This window comes from Ixodes scapularis, unplaced genomic scaffold, assembly GCF_016920785.2.
Source record: "Ixodes scapularis isolate PalLabHiFi unplaced genomic scaffold, ASM1692078v2 PGA_scaffold4__175_contigs__length_147842914, whole genome shotgun sequence".
NCBI classification, from domain to species: Eukaryota; Metazoa; Arthropoda; class Arachnida; order Ixodida; family Ixodidae; genus Ixodes; species Ixodes scapularis.
The window spans coordinates 12,706,396-12,728,400 of NW_024609879.1; the positions used below are offsets into that span (position 1 = coordinate 12,706,396).

The 22,005-nt window shown below is 44.9% G+C and overlaps 1 protein-coding gene and 1 pseudogene across 1 annotated transcript in view; one reads left to right on the plus strand and one right to left on the minus strand.

Annotated features, from left to right (window-relative positions):
- Positions 1–666: 666 nt before the first annotated feature.
- LOC115310344 lies at positions 667–1,239 on the plus strand (annotated as a pseudogene).
- A 10,714-nt stretch (positions 1,240–11,953) lies between these two features.
- Positions 11,954–22,005, minus strand: part of LOC120839982 (zinc metalloproteinase/disintegrin-like) — a 100,421-nt gene continuing 90,369 nt past the window's right edge. Inside the window, exons 13-14 of the mRNA XM_040210403.1 lie at positions 21,036–21,177; positions 11,954–11,986 (exon numbers count right to left, since the gene is read on the minus strand). Coding sequence (XP_040066337.1) covers positions 11,954–11,986; positions 21,036–21,177 — 175 coding nt within the window. The remainder of the gene's footprint in view (positions 11,987–21,035; positions 21,178–22,005) is intronic.

Below are 22,005 nucleotides of genomic sequence, written 5' to 3' on the forward strand. Positions count from 1 at the left end.
ATCGTTAGTGTCTTAAATAAATCATGATTTTGTCTCAGCAGCCATGTCGCTATCACGATGCTGATATCGAACTGAGTCATAGAGGGTTTGAATGAACAGACTGTTAATTTATTTGTTCTTGTTATGGCAACACAATCGGCTTCGATAGTCAAGCAGCTTAACGCAGATGTCATCATTACGAATACCTTTTTATCGGTGAAATTTACAGCAGCTTGTATTGAACTATAGTAGGAGACGACGACGAAACCAGGATGATCGGCAAAGCACAAGACGGACGGGAGCTCGCGTGGTCTTTTCCGCTGCAGACATCATTTGGAACCACTTCGTTATTTCAGCAGCATTAAACAAGTTATAAGTGGAGACCCGGACGTGATGCGCCAGCGCCTTCGGTGCACCGTCATGAGCAACAACGAAGACTCCACGACAGGAGAAATCTCATCCGCACATGTTCGGTTTCTGAAGTAGTGGACCGCCGATTCGAAGGTATCGTTTGCTCAAGTCGAAAGCCAGATTTCCATGTATCGCATCACTTCGCAAATCCGCATGTTCCACTACGTCGTCGCCGCTCTTCCACCCGAAATAGCGACCGAAGTGCGAGATTTAATCTTCGTTCCATTACCGAGCAAACCTTACACCACCTTGAAGACGGAACTGGTGAAGCGGACGCCGGATTCAGAACGGCGCCAACTACATTAACTGTTGACAAGCGAAGAACTCGGCGACCGGAAACCGTCGCAGCTGCTCAGAAGCCTCCAACAACTCCTCGGCGAGAGAGCAGCACCGTTCGACACTTCACTTCTGAAGGAACTATTGCTTCAACGATTACCGACCAATGTTCGCATGGTGCTTTCCATGACGTCAGACCTCCAGTTGCCTGCCCTGGCACAGCTGGCAGTCCCCATTATGGAGGTTGCCACGCTGCTGGTAGCAGAGCGGCATCAATCGCAAGTCTCGACAAAAGCATCTGTGGACTCACCATGTACCAATTTCTCTGCAGAGCTGCACCAGCTACGGGATGTTCTCAAACTAGAGTTGAGTGAACTCAGAAATGAAATAGCTGCAGTTTCGTTGCGCTCTCGATCAACATCGCGGCAACGCAACAATGAACGCTATCGTCGGAACCGCCCGATTTCACCGCAATCCAGAGTCGGCTGGTAGTACCACCGAACATTTAGAGACAGGACCAGACACTGTACACCACCGTGAGCAGCGGCGGAAAATGCCAAACCCCACCACTAGAAGCGGCGAGGGGTGCTGTAACGGATGCTGGCCGCTTATTCTTCGTCACAGATCGCGATATCGGCCAGAGTTTCCTTATCGACACTGGCGCTGAGGTAAGCGCACTGCCTTCATCTGCACTTCCTTGTAAGCCTCAGCAAACCCCCTCCTTTCTTCAGGCTGCCAATAAAACATCCATCGCAACCTACGGTGAGCGAGTTTCGACAATCAACATACTCTGCGGAGAGTTTTCCGATGGATATTTTCAGTCGCGGACGTTGCCTACCCAATATTGGGTGTTGAATGTCTCACGCATTTCAACCGCATCGTTGATATATTGAACAAGAGTCTTGTATACCCAACCACTAATCTCAAGGTTCAGGGAATAGCCCTCACTACTTCTGATCCACGTCCTAGAGAGCCCCAAGAGGCAGCGTCGATGTACGAGACACTACGTCAGCATTTTGCATCGTTAACTCGCCCTCATAAATTTTAACGTCCAATCAAACATTACGTGACCCACCACATTGTTACAACGGGGCAACTTGTTTATGCTCGACCACGTCGGCTACACCCGGATCGCTTGAAGGTGGCACAATAGGAATTCGCCTACATGCTTGAATTGGGATTCATACGTCCCTCATCAAGTCCATGGGCATCGCCTCTACACATGGTGCCGAAAAAAACACCCGGGGATTGCCGAACTTGTGGCGATTACCACACCCTAAACAACTTAACAGTATCGAATCGCAATCTCTTCCCACATATCGAAGATTTCACGGCATCCCTTTCAGGCGCTAAAATCGTTTTCCAAAATTGACCTTGTCAAAGCGTACCATCAGATACCTGTACACCCTGTTGATATCGCCAAGACCGCCTTTACTACCGCATTCGGGCATTTTGAATACGCCAGAATGCCATTTGGCCTGAGAAATGCCGCGCAGACGTTTCAGCGTTTTGTCGACAACGTAACTTGAGACCTTCCCTTTTGTTATGCATATATTGATGACGTCCTCATCTACAGCCTCGGTACTAAAATACACTTGGAACATCTCGAACTTCTTTTCCATAGGCGTGATGAATATGGCCTCCTAATTATTAAGGCCAAGTGCGAATTCAGTGACACCGAAATTAACTTTCTCGGCCACCACCTCGACCAGGGGCCCTAAGCTGGACGCTTGGCGAAAACGACGGCGAGAAATTTGGCGGCCGCGATTGGCAAACGCCACAGTTGACCTTGGCGCCGGCCAATCACAGCCGCCAAAGTTCTCGCTGAATTTTCCGCCAAGTGTCCAGATTAGGGCCCCAGCATGGACTTCGACCTCTCGACAAGAAAGTCAAGGATATTCGAGATTCCCTACGATGTCCTACCTCCATCCGGGTTTTATTAATTTCTCCCGCTGTTTCATTCCTAACTGCGCTGAGATACTCAAAGCATTAGCCGACCTCTTGAAAGGCACCAACACACCTTCGGGAATGCTTCAGTGGTCTGCCAAAACGGCGCAAGCATTTGACCAAGCTAGATAAACACTAGCCAAGGCCACTTTCTATTCCATCTGAGGCCCAATGCCCCGCCCAATTTTATGGTTGACGCTTCTAATACTGCTGTTGGGGCCATCCTGCAGCAGCATGTCGGAACAGATTGGCACCGCATTTAAGTCATCTCAAAGAAGCTGGAATCTGCAGAGTGCCGCTACTGCACTTTCGGCCGTGAGCTCCTCGCTATCTGCCTGGCAGTCAAGCAGTTCAACATTTTTTTCGAAGGCCGAGCTTTTTTCATAATCACGGATCACAAACCATTGACCCATGCGTTAAAATCTGCCAGCGATAAGTTTTCTCCACGAGAAACACGGCACCTCACATCATGGCTGACGTTAAGGGACCCCACAATGCAGCAGCAGACGCTCTCTCGCGCATTTCAGTTACTTCCAGTTACAAGACTTTTCCATCCTCCATTGACTTCAATGCAATGCCTTCTGCGCAGCAGAACGACTGTGCCATTCCTTTACTTAGTCAGTTTTCTAACAAGTTAAAGCTTGAGAATATCACAATGCCGGTTGGTGATTATCCTCTTCTTTGTGTTATATCAACTGGAGTGCCTCCTCCAGTTGTCCCTGTTGCATTCCGCCGTCAGGTCCTTGATGCACTCCACGGATTGTCACACCCAGGCATGCGCGCGACACAACGCTTGGTCACTGAACGTTTCTTTTGGCAGGGCATAAATAAGGACGTCCGGGGATGGACACAAGCTTGTATAGGCTGTCAAAAATCAAAGATTTATCGCCATACCTTGGCACCTTTTCAATCATTCCCGGAAGCAACCAACCGTATTGATCACGTTCATCTTGACATCGTGGGCTCATTACCTCCGTCAGAGGGCAACACCTACATACTTACCTGTATTGACTAATTTACTCGTTGGCCAGAGGCCTTCCCGATTCCCAACAGTACAGCTGCTACCATTGCACAATTATTCGTGAGCGGAAGGGTGGCAAATTTTGGTGTACCAACCAGCATAACTACAGATCGGGGACTGCAGTTTCAATCATCTTTGTTTCGTTCCCTCGCATAGCTTCTCGATGCACAACAGATACACACATCATATCATCCCATCGCCAACGGCATGGTTGAAAGATTACATCTATCACACAAGTCATCACTCAAGGCAAAAGGGGATCCAACATATCGGGCCAGACACGCGCCTCTAGTTCTTTTTGGATTTCGATCAGCAATCAAAGCTGATCTCAACTGCAGCCCAGCAGAGCTTGTTTATGACACCACTCTACGCCTTCCCGGCGATTCGTTTACCCCGACCGTTCATAAAGTCGGGATTGATTCCGGGATCTTCGCTAGCGAACTAAAAGCTTTCACAAGACAAGTTCGGGCAGTGCAACCAAGCTACGAACAAAAGCCGTCGATTTATGTGCCACAAGATCTTGAAACATCCACGCCCGTTTTCGTCCGACGAGATGCGGTTCGAAAGCCGTTACTGCAGCCATTTAAAGTCATGGAACGGCGAGACAAGCATTTTCTCTTGGATTTAGGTGGTCGAACAGACACGGTATCTGTTAACCGACTTAAACCGGCCCACTTGGCAACGGCCACCAACACTCGCCCATCTGGTCATACTTCTGGTACCCAACCGTCTGCATTTCCTTTCTTCACATCTACAGACAAGCTTCTCCGTCGTCACATAACGTGGGCTACGCCTCTCTGGAGCCCGCTTTTTTAGCAGGAGGGTACCTGTAGTGAACTATATTAGGAAACGCTTACGAAACCAGAATGAGCAACAGAGCACGAGAGGGACGAGAGCTCGTCTGGTCTTTTCCGCTGCAGACATCATTCGGAGCCACTTCGTTATTTTAGCAACATTAAACAACATATAACACTTATTAGTGTTATAAAGATATGATGTCAACTGTTGGAGGCGCGCATTTTATGTGATGACAGATTCCAGACGCTTACTTAAAGTTAAGTTTTAAGACGTTATATTTTCAACAATTATTAAACGTGACACGTTTATTTATTTCGCTCTGGATTTGTCGGATTCAATACAAATCTGCATCGTCACTGCCCATCACGTTCTGCATATCAAACCATCTTCGTGTTTGTCCAGTGCGAAGTTTACATAATTTATCCATTCACAGACGACGCCGTAAACAACCACTAAAGGGAGTTATAGCTCGAAGCTTTACGGCATCTATTATGCTCATGTTCATAACTTTCTCTATTGCCAGTTCGAGGTCACAAGCAACAGAACACGTCTAGGTTGCTGCCGTAAGGACTAACGCAACTGGCACCCCTTGCAAAATTTGAAATCCAAACTTAAATACCTAAAGTTCGTAGTGGAACATAAAAGAAATTAAATTAGTAACAAATTAAAAATGTAATTGCATATTAATGCTTTTTAAGCGCAACTTTTAGGCGCCCGTTTCCGGGTTGAGCGACGTCGGCGTCGGCGTAACCGCCCGTTTCATTATTGGATGTTTCCCATAATGGCGCCTCCCGCCACGTGTGACGTCACGAAGATAAAATTTTCCCGCTGACTTTGGAGGGAAACTTTTTCGCTCAATTTGGCGGGAAATCTTTCCGCTTAATGCGGTGGCACATTTGTCTGCTAAATTCAACGGGAAAAGTTTGCCGCTAAATGTTGCGGGAAAATGCTTTCGCTAAATTTAGCAAAAAAATGTTAGCAAACTTTTCAATAAATTTAGAGGGGAAATTTTCGCTTAATTTAGCGGGAAAAATTTAGTTTTGTTGACGCACGCAAAAAATCCACGGGACCCTAGCCATAAACAGCTTCGCAAAATAACTTAATAAGCACGGTTTCATGTGGTTCATATTGGAAGCAGTACCAGTAGAAGACACAGAGTCAATTCCGGTGTACGACAGGGTAGCACATTAGGTCCGATAGTTTTTTTTTAAATATTTATATAAACATTCTAGGATTTTTACTGTTGCGATATAGAATCTTTCAGTTCCTGGACGCTACCGTTCGTTTGTTACCGAACCATAATTACAGCCAAGCGGTTTCGCTGCTTCAGAGCGAGATAAATGGATTATTTAAATGTTTTGCATGTGATATAGTTTCTTTCAATATCAATAAAACTAAATTAGTTTGCTTTCGTAATATTCATAAGCATGTTAGTCTAGTACCAAACGTAGATATTCATCTCCATATCACGGTCAACAAATTTGCAAGCGTAGGGCATTACCATATGGCTCGATACTTAAATAGTTAGGTTTAACATTTTACCATGATGTCCCGAGGAACCACAAATTAGAATGTATTGTTTAAATAATCCAGGTGGTTTCCGGGTGTCTTTACAAGCTAAATGTGCTTTTCGGTGATATCGCAGGGAACTGTTTTTAGATCTTTAGGAGAATCAGTCATACGGTACGGAATCACGATATGCGGCAATTCTTCGGTGCACGAAAACAGGGAGTTCACAAAACCATAAAACATAATGTACACAATATTTCGTACGGATCAATATACAAAAACCTGGGGATAAAAAAAATTTGGGCGCGCTTTAAAATTTATTTTATCAGTTTCATAGATACGTGATAATAGCAACCAATTATTATTGTTGCGCCTTTAAACAGAAGGTGAGAAAAACTAACTTATGACGTGCAGAGCGGTTCAAGGTTTCTATGATAGAAACCAATTATGAAACAAAATTAAAATATCACTGCCTTCCCTCATTATTCAGCACTTTGCCAGGGTCTTTTTCTAAATTTAGTACCCTTCCGCCCGGTAAAAGGGAATGTAAGAGAGTGGTGCCTCATGCTTGCGCAATAAGAATTGTATAATTTCCTAACGCGTGTTGTGGACTTCTTATGTAGTTTTTTTTTTTTTTTTTTGATGTTTAATTGTGTCACTGATGTTCGTTGGCTGCCTGATCCCACCCACAAGCATCTTGGCTTTCGTGGGCCAGCAAGCTTCAGTATGTATTTTCTAAGGATAATTAAGGCGTTATTATTATTACTATTCTTAATTTTCCAGCTTTTGATGTACTCTGTTGTAAAATATCGTTTTGGAAGCTTATACCAAGATTCAGTCCAGCTTCTGCTCCCAATGTCAACAGGTTTGTTATATGGCTCTTGCTGACAATCTTGTAGTTCACACGTATCTCTTTAGTCCTGGGCTCCTCCTGCATCCCTGAGGCCAAAAAACTCTACGGTTATTTGTTTTCACGTGCGCCTCTTTGGAGAGTCGTAGACCCGTTTCCTTTTAGCAGCGATGATTGTTGTTGACTTCGTAGCGATCGAATTCCTGGCAATCGACCTCGGCGGTTATCATTTCTTCGTCAGAGCTGGACATTCCGCTCCGTTTAAATTGATATTTCGTAGTATCGAAATTATTCCGCACAGACGCAATCTCAAAACAAGCATCACCGGAAAGGCCGCCGGCGTTTGTTGTGATTCAACTTGCATGTGCTCCGATCATGCCGAGCTCTCCGAGTGGCTATTCGTGTTTCCAAAGACGCCGTCGCGATACCAACAGCCCACTCCTGCGTTGATTGTGAGCTTGCAAGACACCGGAAGTTATATTTTAAAACACGAGAACGTCGCCTTCCTCCCCTCACTTTAGAAAACATCCGTGAAGATCGATTCCTCAACTTCTTACGATGTCCGTAACCTAACAACTTCTTAGCTAAGTTGTCGTAGCCCAAGAAGAAGTTCGTGAATCTGGCATCTTGTGTTGAGGCAAACTCATCCGATCAATGATGCTGGTGGTGATGATGCTATAGGCTTCATAGGCTTCATGGCCTCCAGACAAATATGGGAGGTACGTTACCGTGTTAGAAAAAAGCTCTTCAACCTGTCTTTTGAACTGGTGTATCGCTAATCTGGTGAAGAATGTCAGTCGATTTGTGCATCCGACCTACAGGCGTCTCATAAATCCGAGAAGGTAATGTTGTCGCAGGCTCCTGATAGGCAACAATCCACACGACCTCTCGGAAAATTCCACACCGTCTCACAACCCGCGACGGCGTTGAAGATGGTGAGAGAGGGAGCACGAGCCCGAAATGCATTATACTGATGCACATTTTTTTTCTTCTTTTTCTTTTTCTTTTTCTTTTTTTTTTTTTGGGGGGGGGGGGGGGGGAGAAGAGAGAGTAGCCGTGCTTCCGTAATGCAGTTGGGCGGGCGTCGTTCTTGGGCCCAGCCACCTCTTCGTGCCGCGCCACGACATCATTTTGTTCAAATTTTAGTGTCTCGTGCCAGAGACGTAGCGGCGGCGATGGAAGCCACATCATCCGACTCACCACAGTCACATCTGTTTTCTCCGCAAGTAATCACGTAGCACCCGCGCTCTCCCGTTTTCGAGTCAGACGGACGATTCCGTGTCAGACGCACGATTCCGTGTCAGACGAACGATTCCGTGTCAGACGAACAATTCTGAGTCAGACGAACCGGCAAGGGTCCGTCTGACCCGGATTGAAGGTCACACAAAGACCTTCTAAGCCGTCCCCTATTTTTTTTTTGAGGGGGGCGGGGGGGGGGGGGGGAGGGGGAATTGTGTCGGCAACCTGGGGATCAAAGAGATGGACTAGGTTGCCCTCATGTTAAATCATCCGTGCTCACTTCCACCGCGAGAGGGCCAAGTGCAATTGGCGGAGTGAGCGGTACTCCGCCGCTGATTAAAGGCCGTCATGGCTTATGCGCCGTGCTATTTTGACCGTAGCTTGGGCGATACGCTTAGTATATAACTACGTGCTTTCGAACCAGTGCATTGTGCTATTTTCCGAGACGGGTAGCAGCAAGGGAAGTCCCACACACTCTGAACATTCTTCTTCATGCTCCTGCTGCAAGCATCATTCGAAAAAAAACAAAAAAAAAAACGACAGCATTCCTGTGCGTGGTTCGGCGCCTACAGCGACGGGGTGTTATTGGTGAAGCATTTTCCAGATGGCGCTGAACACGACCAACAAAAGTCGTAATTGCGCCGCCTGTATTCACGTCACCATTTAAGCTATAAGTATAGACAACCAGAGGGCTAGGCAAGGAGGAGCTCGAACATTGCAGTGCATTGAGGGAAAGGAACTCGCGAGTATTAGAGGTTCTCAAAGATTACTAGGTTTATCAGCCTGATTATCGGTAGTATCACTCCAGTCAGGGAACAACTATCAAGTGTACTCATGGTACGTAAACAATCTGATGAAGAGCGTCGTGAACGGAGGCGTCTGGCGCTTGGAAACTCAGATTATATTTAAAGGTTCGTTCTTCTAGAATGATTGACTTATGCAGCACAATTATCTATTAATTTGCCATAGATTATTGCACTGTTAGTCTGACTCTAAAGTCCAGAAGCTTTAGAATTAACTCTCGAGTTTATCCAGAAGTGGTGCGGATCCTCTCGTTTCCAGATGTAGAAACGTGAAGAATATCTTAGAATATGGTTATGCACACTCGCACATCTTACATATTTCTGTCTTTGCTTTTGGTTTCTTCCAGTCCAAATAATTATAAGTTATTTATTCGACTGTGGTTTCGAAAGTCGTCTATTTTATTTTGGTTGAATGACAGCCTTCTCAAGTTTGTCAAGTTTACTGCTTTGCTCTTTCGAGACGACTTTAACGTCTACGATTTCTTAATTTTTAGCTTTGATGGTGTCCAATATACTACAGATTGCTTTCTGGCATGATTTAATTTTTTTTTAATGTTGCTAGCACTAACATCGGTGTTTCCTTTTGTTTTCTCTATCCTAACAGGACTTGGGTTCAAATCTATTCTCCCGCACAACAATAATAAACTTGTCAGCATCAGTGGGATATTGCAAAAATATATATTTATTGACGTTTACAGATCCAAGAAAAAAATTATATCACTCTCTAATAGTGATATTTAAATATAGCGAATTCTTCTACAGCTCTACGTAACTGTGAAAATCAACCAATCACTCAAGTTGACATCTCTACTGTCCCCGGTTAGGCTGCCTCTGACGCCGCGAGCATGGTGACAAAAGTTTTCGTCCATTTTTTAAATCACCACCAGACGATGCTGCCCTTGAATCGGTGAAATGAAGGGACGGAATAATCTTCCTTCTTTCCGTTGGTGCCAGGGACGAAAATATTTTCGCAGCTTCTCCTTTTTTAGTGTGCAGAGAAGGGTGGAGAGCTTTAGCTGAGAAAGCCCAGGCATACTATGTTCCATCTTCCTAGTTCCTAGACAACTCATTTGATTTGCGTTTGTCTTCCAAGTAGCGTAAAACACACCAGTGCACGAGGCCCGTGCCTTGAGCGGCCCTTGGAAGCAATTAACGACGCAGCACCGAAATGAACGGCCCGCGGAAGCGAATGGTGGCGGAGCACCCGCTCGTGGCACGTGCCTTGCGAGTTTTTACAACAATCGTGGGCGGTACTTGAAAGCCTGAATTTTGTGACGGGATTTTTCTCCTGCCGTTTTTATCTAGATGAGCATTCTCCTCAGGCGCGATAGGATATAACAACTAGATGAAAAGTTAAAACAACCATAGGTTAGCAATCGTACTGTTTTGGACACATTTCAGGCCTACTGCAGATACACGATACGCCCAGTGGAGGTGACTGACCTGTACACACAATACGATTACTAACCATACTTCGCTTTATACAAGGTGTCACATAAACATTTACAGCTTTTGTTTCTACTGCAAAAATAATCTAGGCATCGCCGAAAGCTCATTCTCCGCCCAAAGGTAGCGCTAGAGGTCACAACCAGATGCCAAAGTTTCAGCCTGATCCGATAGCGTAATCAAAAGTTATAAGTGATTTTCTAAAAGCCTTGATCGGAAAATGGCGGCCGACGGAGTTTTCGAATACCTGAGGCTGTATGGGACCAGAAACCGAAAACGGGCAATTCTGAACTCCATTTTCCCATTGAATTTTTCAGAAAATCACTTATAAATTTTGATTAAGTTATCGGATCGGGCTGAGCTTTTGGCATCTGGTTGTGACCTCTAGCGCTACCATTGGGCGGAGAATGAGCGTTCGGCAGCGCCTAGTTTATTTTTGAGGTGAAAAAAACTCTGTAAATATTTTTTGTGGCACCCTGTACTTAGTGTACAATGGTGGCAATACCGCGTTATCGAGCGTGTGGTTCTATTAAGCGTCTTATACGGGTTAGAACATGGTCAAATTAACGGCCAGTCCATGCCTCACGCCGTCCCAAGGAGCTCTAATAGAGTTTTACCCCAGTTTTGAAACTAAGTATAGCTTTAACTTGAGGAAGGAAACAAAGGTCGCGCTGGAGTTCTAGAGATTCTACTCTAGACCATCTCAGTCGGTGGTTTTGTCTTTTTTAGTGAGAAAAAGGCTTTTTGGCCACGTAGTTGTGTTCAGAAAATACCCCACTGGGCTTGTTTACGATCCCAAGTTATCATTGATAGCGACTTGTGGAGTCTCAGAAACAAGGTTCGCCTTTGCTTTTACCACCGCTCAGGTGCCTGCTAATATTGTCAAATCAATAAATACAAAATGAATGCGTATAATTTGTGTGAACAGAATGAGCGGTGCCTCGGCTGTCGCCCCAGTTCACCTGCAGAACACGGGAAAAAATAGTATTTTTTTCGCCTTCTAGTTTTTTTTTTTTTTTTTTGATAAGTGAAGATCCTTTTATAACCAATCCCAGAACATTTAGGAACTTTTAGTTCCTAATCTTTGTTGACAGGGGCATATGCTCTCACAGCCGCAGCACCGTTTTTTTTCAGTTTGTTTTAGACTGTGGCGTGTAATAGATGCAATGAAAGTATTTCGGTTCAATACTTTTCGCTTGAACGCAAAACCACGGATAGTTGGATAGGAGATTAATTTTGTAACGGGTCCTATTTAAGCCACATGAGAGGGTAACGCATTTATTTAACATTAGCTTAAAAAAAAATTTTATGCGGCGCTGTAATGCCGGAAGTTTTGATTTGTGACGTAGCTTCTCTTGCATTTCGTAATTTGCAGTGAACTAGCTATACCATTTCTGTGAGAAGTCTGCTATTACTTTATTTCGGTAGTTCCCGTAGGCATGGCTAAAGCACCCGAATTTATTTCCATGTGTGTCTTGTGGGAAGAGACACTTGTCTGAGATTCAGTGAGGCCAATCAATCTTCGCGCCACCTATTGTCTTCCACTATAGGTATGTTGTGGCCATGCCTGCAATGCCATCGCCGTATTGTAGTGGACACCCTCCGTGTAATGTTTGCTGTATGTGGCCCTTATGAAAGACGTGAAGGTAGCGCTGGTCTTGATGCTTGGTTCATCTACTTCTTGACGCATCTGTTATTCACGCAATGCTGCAACATAAAAATAAGTATATTTTTAATCGGCACTCGAGAGAATGGATTTGGATTTGCTTCGCGGTCGCCAGGTTGCTCGTTGAAAGCACGGTCATCACATGGCCCCGTATATATACAAGCTTATGTATGACGTCACTAAGGCGGCATCGCAGCATGGAATGTGATTCATTATTTGCTTCCGGCATTCATCAGGTGACATACGTTAAGCCAAAAATGACGCTTTCTTATCTTCTGAAACAACTAGCAAATTAGCGGCATCTTTAATGTACGCCAAAAGTTACCCAAATTTGAATGATGGCTAAATAGCATCACAGATGTTTGACTGTGAAGCTCTACGAAATACAATGGTGGCTTCACGTGCCGTTGGTGAACTTATAAACATTATACGACGGGATGCAGAAGGTAGAGGAAATCTTTAATATTCTTTATAGAACGGTGCCCTTTTGCCTGATTCGTCAGCAAGACCAATCTTTAGGGAGAATTTGATCATTCGCAAACATTACCTATTCACATATGTAAGTCAGTTTCTGACATGGAAGAGGATGACCATACACGCTCATCGTCAAGCCGTTCTGATAATAATTGGGGATGTGTGTGATGACGTTCAATTTGACGGTTTGAAATAAGCAGGTTTCTGATATCTTTGTCACCAAGTAATCAAGGAGACCGATTTTTTATATCTTTCTTCAGTTTTATTTTGTTGCGGATTTAAACTTTGTGGTGTTTATTATCTTATAAATATAGTCCGCTCGGAGCTTTTTGCTACGAGTTCCGGACGGGAACATATTTCGTTAGCTGGTGTTCTTTGTTATCTCTCGTAAGAAGGAGACTGCACACAGCTAAGATGCATCGACGCCCTTTGTCGCCTTTTATTTAGTTGCTCTATAGTGCCTGGAACGCGTCACCCAGTAGTGTGTTTTCCGCGTTTATAAAGTGGGCCCTTAGTTTTCGCCCGATGACGTCACAGACGTGTCACATTGCTCCCGCCCGCGATCCTGGCGGTGTCCCAGCAGCAGTGGTGGAAGCTGCAGACCCCTGTTTCGTCGCAGCGTGAGAGTCCACGGAAGCTTCGGCAGCCAGGAGTTCGGACGCCGCGACGACAGCGACACAGGCGTTCGCTCGTGCGTTTCGCCAGCATTTCTACGACCAACCGCCAGGATCCCGACACCCAACAGCGCTACACCCCGTCATCTGTGACGTCATTTGCTGCCACTTCGAGGCCACTTTTGATGTATCTGCAGCATGGGGCGCTGAGCACAGCAGTCGGAGACGCACTCTAGGCACCAGACTTGCGGCATCGCTGAGCCGTGATTACTCGTTGATTTTGATAACAGACCACCTGAAGTTATGTAGGCAACAGCCGCTGACAGCTCAAGAAAAGAAGGGCGTGGTCTTTTAAGCTCACACCTCTTGCTTTGCGATTGGTTCTCCTGCGTTTTAATAGCTGATTCCACCATCTAATTGGCTGAAAAGCTATGAAAGGATGCCCAGGATTCACAACACCCTGCGTTTGATAAGCTCTCAGCGACTATGCGGAGCCCAAGTTCGTCTGCTTCTGTAGCAAGGATTACGGTAATTGGGATAGACCACAAATCTTGCTGTCCTGAGGTCTATCCAATCTCCTCAAATCCGAGGCGATTGGAGCTCGGCGTTCTGACTTCGCCACAACCCCTGCGAAAGAAGCAGATGAAGTTGGACTCCGTATGGGCAGCGAAATCTAATCCGTGACGCGGACAGCCTTGGCGAAAAAAACTCCTTTCGGAGCTTCTGGGTGTTTTCGAGACTTGGCGGGGATTTCGTTGGAGTCGGTAATGGTTCGTAATATAAGTTGCAAAATGTGAAACTTACATGTCCGCGTTTGCATTCCATTCCATCCACAAGCGAAACTCGCCTGCACTTGTGGAAACGTGTAGAACAGCACACTGTCTGGCACTTACGGAGACTCTTGGGCTTCTGTGGACAAGATAGGTAGACGTCTAACTTTGTGACAGCGTTACGAATGCTTGTACTGTTGTTCTCGTCTGGTACCTCTCGCGACATAAAAGAAAAGTGGTGTCGCACTACATTGATGTTAACGTTTCTTTGCTACAAAAGCAGAAGGACATTTCTGGCCCTTTTAAAGTGATGTAGCGCTCGGTGACCTGGTTTAGTTGTGCCTTGCTGTACAGATTTGTACACGGGACGCGGTACAAATCTGCTGAGGCTTTCTCAGACTTACTTTAAATTAAACGGTGCGCGTGTTTTTAGCCACTTGAAATGGTGCCTTTGAGATTCTCATTATTGTGGGCTCTTATACGGTGAGTGATATGGAGTAGTAGACAAGTTAAGATGGTGGAGTGTAGTCTCGCGTAATAGCACCACGATACGGCCTCGTTTTTCAAGGAACAATAAGTACCGAAGGTCGTCAAGAAGGCAAAAGTGTACTACCCTGAAGAGTCGATCTTCATTCCTATACATTTATGCACTAATGCCCCTTTCAGCTAAGCTAATTTACTGCAGTTCAAACGCGTGTCCTTCAGCTCCCTGAATGTCACTCCAAGTGTTTCGGTGCCGCAGTAAAAAACTAGTTGTCACTCGGAAAACACGGAAATAACGGTGTGTGGAGTACTATTAGACATTGCAAATATTATGGTCAATATATAAATGTCTCTGAAATGTTATATATATTGTTATGGCAGAAGGCAAGTCGAAGGCTTTGTCTCGTCAGGTTCACCGTCAGCCTTTAATGGCGTCCATTCACCCACAGGCACGCTGTCTAATCTTCTTTTTCCTTGCTGTATTTGCAAGTCTTCGTCTTGTACAACACTCTTTACGGTCTGAGTCTTCGTTTTGCACAACAATATTTTAATCAGGACGCCTTAGAATATATTATATAAGGCTACAGTAATGAATAATCTTTACACTGTTTCGTTGCTTCTAACGGACCTTCACAAGAAGACGCAGATCCAGCCTTGGCTTTGCGCTTTGTCCTACGGAGGTCTGCGAAAAATTCATAACACTGCCTTCTTAGACCATACGGATCGTATTATTTCACGCAGGTACACGTCGAAACTGGAGTAGGCTCTATCTTTCTATGCTAAGATTGCATTGAAATCACTTACTTCACCGCCGTCTTTTATTGATTCACCGTGGCGCTAATCTTGGTCATGATCAAGCCTAAACCGGAATGCTAACTATGCTTTGCTATTTTTTTTAACAATACTCATCTCCTTTCTTATTTTCGCTTTTTTTTAATTAAATTTAAAATAAAATAACGCGACACTTTTTTTTTTTTTTTTGTTGTTGTCTATTACTCTTGAAACACCGCAGCGCATTCGATCGAGCAAAGGGAGTTTGTCAAGCACACTTAAAGCCGAGTGTGACCCTTAGGAAGAAGCCGTGTGGCACACTATAGACCGACACGCGGAGCGGCTCTGTTTACCAACACGGCCGGAAGGCCGCGCATGCGCGGTAGCTATGTGGGCAAAAGCAACCCGGCTCTCCGTGTTTTCGCCATTGCGCTCTATGGCGTGCGCTCGTTGTTGACGTTGTAGGGACGCTTGTATCTTTATTTGTGCGTCGTATTTCCTCATAACGTATGTCGTACGCTATGCCCGACTATTTGAGCTCGTTGCCCGAGCCTGAACGATAGCGGTATCGAAACAAACTATGCGTGGACGGCGTTGCCTACGAGGATCCCTACGCCGTAAACAAGACCTGCTGGACTTCCGACGTAAAGTTGCTGCCATGGAAGTCGACGGCTCAGGTCGTCGTTTATTTAGTTTTTTCGCCAAGCCAGTTCACGGCCGACACGGTGCAGGCGTACAAGTCTCCCGAGGCCTACGATCACATCGAGTCGGTTTCCGCACTGCCGGCGGAATCAGCAGACTGTGGGTCTGCGGAAGTGTGTATTCATTAACTGATTAAATACACAGAGCGCCTTCAAGTCAACGTATGATATTTTTCATACCCCCATGACCACAAGGCATTACAACCACTAAAGGTTTGTCCGTGCAGTCTTGGCGGTATCAGGTTACAAGTAACGGCGTTACCAGGAACGCGTTACTTTTTTCAGTAACGTAGTTTTCGTTTTCGTTTTCGACACAGTTTACGTTTTCGACACAGTAACGTTTTCGACACAGTAACAGTTTACGTTTTCGACACAGTAACGGGTAACGTACTTGTGTTACTATTTCAAGTAACGTAGTTACGTTAGTATTTACTACTTCCCAAGTCTTAAAGAAATTACACTTCAATTGTTTTCGTGTTTTAGGCGTCAAGCCATGTTTTTCTTTGCGTTTTTTCTCTTAAGTATTTAAGTGAAACCGTAAAAAGAGATAAAGTAATTATGTTCAGTTCCTGCTTCATATATGACCTGTATCGTCAAAACCGTAAAATGTGTTAAATCATAATTTAAAAAAAGTAATGCAGAAGTAACGTGCCTTACTTTTTATCGGTAGCGGTAACGCGTTCCTTTTATATTTAGGTAACGTAGCTCAGTAACGCGTACCTTTTATTTGCAAGTAACGAGTAACTTGTTTTGTTACTTTTTTTTTGGTAACGCCTACAACACTGCCGTTCTGTCGCCGATCCCCTTCTGCTCGGTAGCACGGGCGTAGCGAGCCTCCGACGAGCGCTTGGCCGGTGCGTTGTGCGCGAACACCGTGGGAATAAAATCCGGGTGGTCTCGATCAGACAACGGTTTCCTTGCACATAAGCAAGCCTCGGGACGGAGATTGAAATGGAAGCCGCACTTGCCTCCAAGAAAGTGTTCGCCGCAGAAACGGTCGTTCGCACGAGGTGACCATTCTTTTCGATCCACGGATATTATCCACCTTCTATGCCTTTCAGAGTCTGCCGGGAACTTGTGGAAACTCACTCCGCTATTTTTCTTGTACATTTTGGCGCAATTAACGGCAACACAGCTTCGCGGCATGCTGAAATGCTTTGACGCCCATGCGAAACGTGCGCGCTTTTGCCCACACCCCCCGGCTCCAGCGCGATCGCAGCGCCGCCGCAGCTCCGTGACGTCAAACCCGCGTGTCGGTGTATACAAATGACATTAAAGAGGAAATGTACTTGGTTGATGTGCACTACGTTAGCCTGTCTGACAGGGGTATTGTATACACCTGAGCGCTTCTATATTCATCCGTACTTTTTTTTTTAAAGACAATGCCACAAAATAAGTAAAGGCGACCTCATAATTTTCCTTCATGTGATATAAGCAATACAGTCGTTACATGTGTCGTGCAAGAATGATGTAACGAAGATGCACGTAAAAGTGGCAGAATCTCATTAGTATAGTGCGGCACCATGATCTTCCCTCCAAGAAATTAGAAGAGGCTACTTTCCCGCCCGTAACTTGGGATGGCACAATGACTGCAGTCTACAGAGGGGGATGGGCAAATGGGAAGATTAATGAAATGTTTAGAACGAGAAAAAAAAAAGATTAGGCTGGAACACTTTACTTGATGAAGCATGATGCTCGGCATCACCAAGGGCGCTGTTTGTTAGGTGTAGGCATTGTCCAGCCTTGTCATTCCCTGAGGTGCACTGCAGCGAGTGCGTTTCCAGAGTGCTTTGCGAGAAATTAGACTTTCCAGGTTTTTTGGAGTGTACAAAACTGCACAATAATGGGTGTTTTTATCTTCAATGTACAAATTAGCTGGTTAAAGTGAGCTGGGTACTCTCGTTTCTTACTGACGGCTGCAGCAGAAGATGTTTTAAAGAAAATCAGATGAGGTAATCAAGTAATGAGCTAAGTAAGAGATAAAGAAAGACGGCTGTTGTTCTATACAAACATAATGTGTCACACGGATTTAAGAAGATAGGGAACCTTGTTAACATCAACGTAGCCTTTTCTGCACCGAGTATGCTTCTGAGCTGATGCAGCAAAGTCAATCTGTCAACACAGCGTCAAGCTGGTTGTGCAAAAAAGCACCGAAAGAGGTTTGTTACTTGCATCGAGGGGGTGGTTAGTTTATTATATTCCACTCTCATATGGTAGAGAATATATAGGACAAACCAGCAGGTTTTTAAATGATCACTTAAGAGAACACTTCTATAGCACCCACAAAGTCGTTTCAGGACACCTGGGCATGCAGTGTAGGTATTGTGGATATGTTCCGAATTTCGAAAAAGGTTTGTAACAGAAAGAAGTCGGTACCCGCTGAGAAGAGATATAAATAAAAAAAAAAAAAGCGCTTCTGGTTGACAAGTGTGTTAGCAGTCCGTCTTAAACACTGTCTCAACCCACCTGACATTTTTATTCTGAAAATTGCGGTGGGGATTCAGAGGCATATTTAGAAGTGGTTCCTGTATTCGTGCATCTGTGCTGGTCTTAGAGATTGGGATTGTCAGCCCAATGACGAGAACAAGAAAGCTTGAGATACACCTAAGCATTTCTTATGAGTCGTGAATGCGAAAGCATGCAAGCCGCTCGTCCGCTCCCTTTGTCGTCTGCTCGTCCGCTCCTTTTGTCGTCTGCTCGTCCGCTCCCCTTGTCGTCTGCTTGTGCGCTCCCTTTGTCGTCTGCTGCGTACTAGCGCGCGCGCGCCTCGGGATCTCGAAGGCCATGGCGCAGCGGCCAATGGGAGCCCCCTCGACGCGCGCCAGCTAATGGAACCGAAGGCACGCGGAAACTATCTGCTCTTTTCGCGTTTCCAACTGATGACGTCAGATCGCTCCATGAGCCAGTTAATACTTTCGCATTAAAAAGTAACAGAATGCAAAACGAGTTGTAAGTCAGCGCGTGTGTTTGTCCTTTTGTGTGTTGGTGTGTGATTGATCTTGTGCTGTTAACATGAGAAGGTTTTATCTTCTTCAAGATATGCATGACTCTCGATCGCCTTCCCTTTTGACTAAGTTAAAATGAAATCCCCTGCTCACCTGTTCGACATTACAAAAAAAAAAAAAAAAAAGTAATTCGGGAACTTTGGTTGTTAACATCAAGGTGATACTCGGTCACGAAAATGAGTAAACAGAGGTAAATCCCTCTATAAGTCTGCATTTAAGCACTAGCTTTTACGTTGGTATTTGTGCGCTCGTTAGTAGCGATTTGACATTTCGCAGGTCTCGCTTGGCTGTGTAAAGATTATTGAACAATCTATCAATAGAACAGAATGATGATATTAAATGATATTAAAACAGCGTGAATATAAATGTGTACCAAACGATACGGTGGACGAAAGAAACAACGTCCGCTTAGCCCATGTCCAGTTACTCCATAGTAGGAATACGTACCATCTCTTCAATTTAACAATTCTCTTACCTCTAAAAACACGAAATAAAGGGTGTCCTAAAAAATGGACATGTTTATATGTAATTATATTGCAAATATAAACTATGCACATGGAACACTCGTTTTTCGTCCAAAAGTAGCGCTAGAGATCCGAACCAGATGCCAAAGTTTCAACACGAACCGCTATTTTATTCAAAAGTTACAAGTGATTACTCAAAAATGACATTAGGAAAATGGCGGTTGATGGAACTCACGAATGCATAGAGCTCTGTGGTGCCACAGACGAAAAAGAGGCGAAAATGAGCCCCATTGTTTCATTAAAAGTTTCGGAAAATCACTTAGGACGATACCATATCGGTTCGAGCTGTAAATTTGGCAACTGGTTCGGACGTTTAGCGCTACCTTTGGGCGGAGAATGAGTGTTCTGCGTTACGTAATTTATCCTTGCGATGAAAAAAAAAAGAAGCCTGTAATGTTTTTTGAGACGCTGTGTAAATATACACATAGAAACTGAAAGAGCGTAAAAGATTAGAGCGCGACGGAATGTCGAAGTACCAAGCTCTAGTTGGAATTATCCGTAAGTGAACTCAGTCGCTACTCGCTGCTCTAAAGCAAACACCGAACGGCGGCATCCGGCGTTCGAACGCGTTTCGCCAATGAAAAAAAAAACCAAGGCAGAGAGAGTTGTATTTTCCCACTGACCATTTGAACCAGAGCTTGGTGCTCTGACGTCCCTTCACTTCTCACTTCTCTCTTTCAGCTTTTATGCCCTATAGGCCAGAATGTTTTAGCCTCGCAAGCAGAGGCGAGCGGCGCTCTACTTTCGACACCGGACGGTACGTATGGTGCAGGGTACTGCGGAGATCGCGGTGGTATGCCGCAGTATGCTCTGCCTACACTATTTCCTTGCGCGTGCTCATTTATTCTTTTGTCGTGTGTAAGTTTTAACTCCGGACGCACAAGAACTATTCATCTGGACGGCATTGCAGTCCCCCCGCAAAACCGCAGTCCCCAAGAAGTGCCCGCGGGCGTCGCCCCAGTCGACACAATATGACCGCTCGCTGAAACGTCCAAAATCTGCTCTGTACTCTACCTCGGATGTTGTCTATAGTCCTGGCGAAACCCGACACCACCGAAAAAATGAAGACAGCGCCACCCCTTCCCCAAAATTTCATTGCTATTGTGTTCACACAGTGCCGTGCGCGTCTCGGACTAGCAGCGTCTCACGAGTGCGACGATGGTACCGGGCGTAGCGAAACGACCGCGTCCACCGCTTTTCGGCTACTCTCGTCAAGATTCAGAGCAGGCATTGTCTTCTAGGTGACAGTAAAGAAACAGGGCCGTGCAATTTTCATTTATGATTTCTTTGCACTTGAGGTCGGGACCTGGAGCGATGCGTCTGCATGTTTGGGAATACCGTTGGAGCCATACGTGTGTAGAGCACGAGGCGGCACGAGCCGTCTCCTGCATTCTCGCTTGCACTTTGCTAGAACTATTCCGGCGTTACACGTGCGCTGAAAGTTTAGCGAGATCCGTGTATTTATCATCAATGTATCATCCCAGACACCCACTTTTGAGATGAATTGTACCATTAATCCTTAGTTCGTAAGCACTATGTAGTTTCCCCGAATATTTTTTACAGAAGATATTGAGTTCGTTTTTGTAAGACAGATAGTTTTACAAGATTACTCGTACAGTTTGTGTAAGCCGCCGCCGGTCTTCCTGCATTCCAGGACACGTTCGATTATTTCTATGCCGCCAAAGCATAGAAGCAGGTTTCTGCGTGGTTTAGTTTTATAATGCGTGGTCCAAAGATAGGAAACTTACGCCACGGGAAATCATAGGACCAAAGTCTGGGAAGGCTTCACGACACAGTTGGTTCTTCGTCATTTTCGTCCCCGGAAGTTCCTTCATGTTTATTCTGTAGCGCGTCTGTGACGTCACATCAAAGCAGGCTTGATCTAGAGTCCTGAAACAAGCAAAAATGAAGAACGCCTAATCTTCACCGATGCTCCGTTATTTACCAAACCGTCTTACTTTGACGTGTCGCACTACTTGACTTTATTTGAATATTGCCCGAACAAACAAGATATTTAGGAATATACCAATCTCGCTAAGCCTCAGGCGCATGCAAGACGCCGCAATAAATGTAGTTTGCTGAAGGCAGGCTACATTAATCCATCTGAACACCAATTTAATCCAAGTGTCAGTAAACTTAATTTCAACGCCATTCATTTGAATTCACGAGTCACTCAAGTTAATCCGTTCATATCACTGAATTAACTATGACTAAACTCATATGTGACTTCCGTTTTTGAGGTTTAAGTTCCTTGCAAGTCATAAATGGTTTTTCAGTCTTTATGCGTATTGAGTAACTCGTTCTTACGTGAATTTTGAGGTATTTTTTAGACCACAATACTTAAGCTCGTGACTGAATGATGGAGAGTTTTTTGTCGGTTTTAGAAAAGTAACGAAAATTTTGGAAAGGCTTGACAGTAGCAGCTTGTTTAAATAATTTGCATTTAAATTAGACGTATGCAATTAATAGCATAAACATTTCCATTGCAAATCAAGACGCTGATTTTCGACAGCGAGTATTCCACTCCCAAATATGTGAGTTACTTGTCTTTAGTTTGAAGAACAGAAACAAGATTACGGTCACAGGCCAGGCAAATAACACGATGACTTTTCTGCCTTGCTTTTTTACGTCGCCGTTTAGAGCACCTGCCATCGGGTTTTCTTTTGAGGTGTAGTGCCAAGCCGCGCGAGTGCGGCTGGGCTATGCTCACTGGTGTAA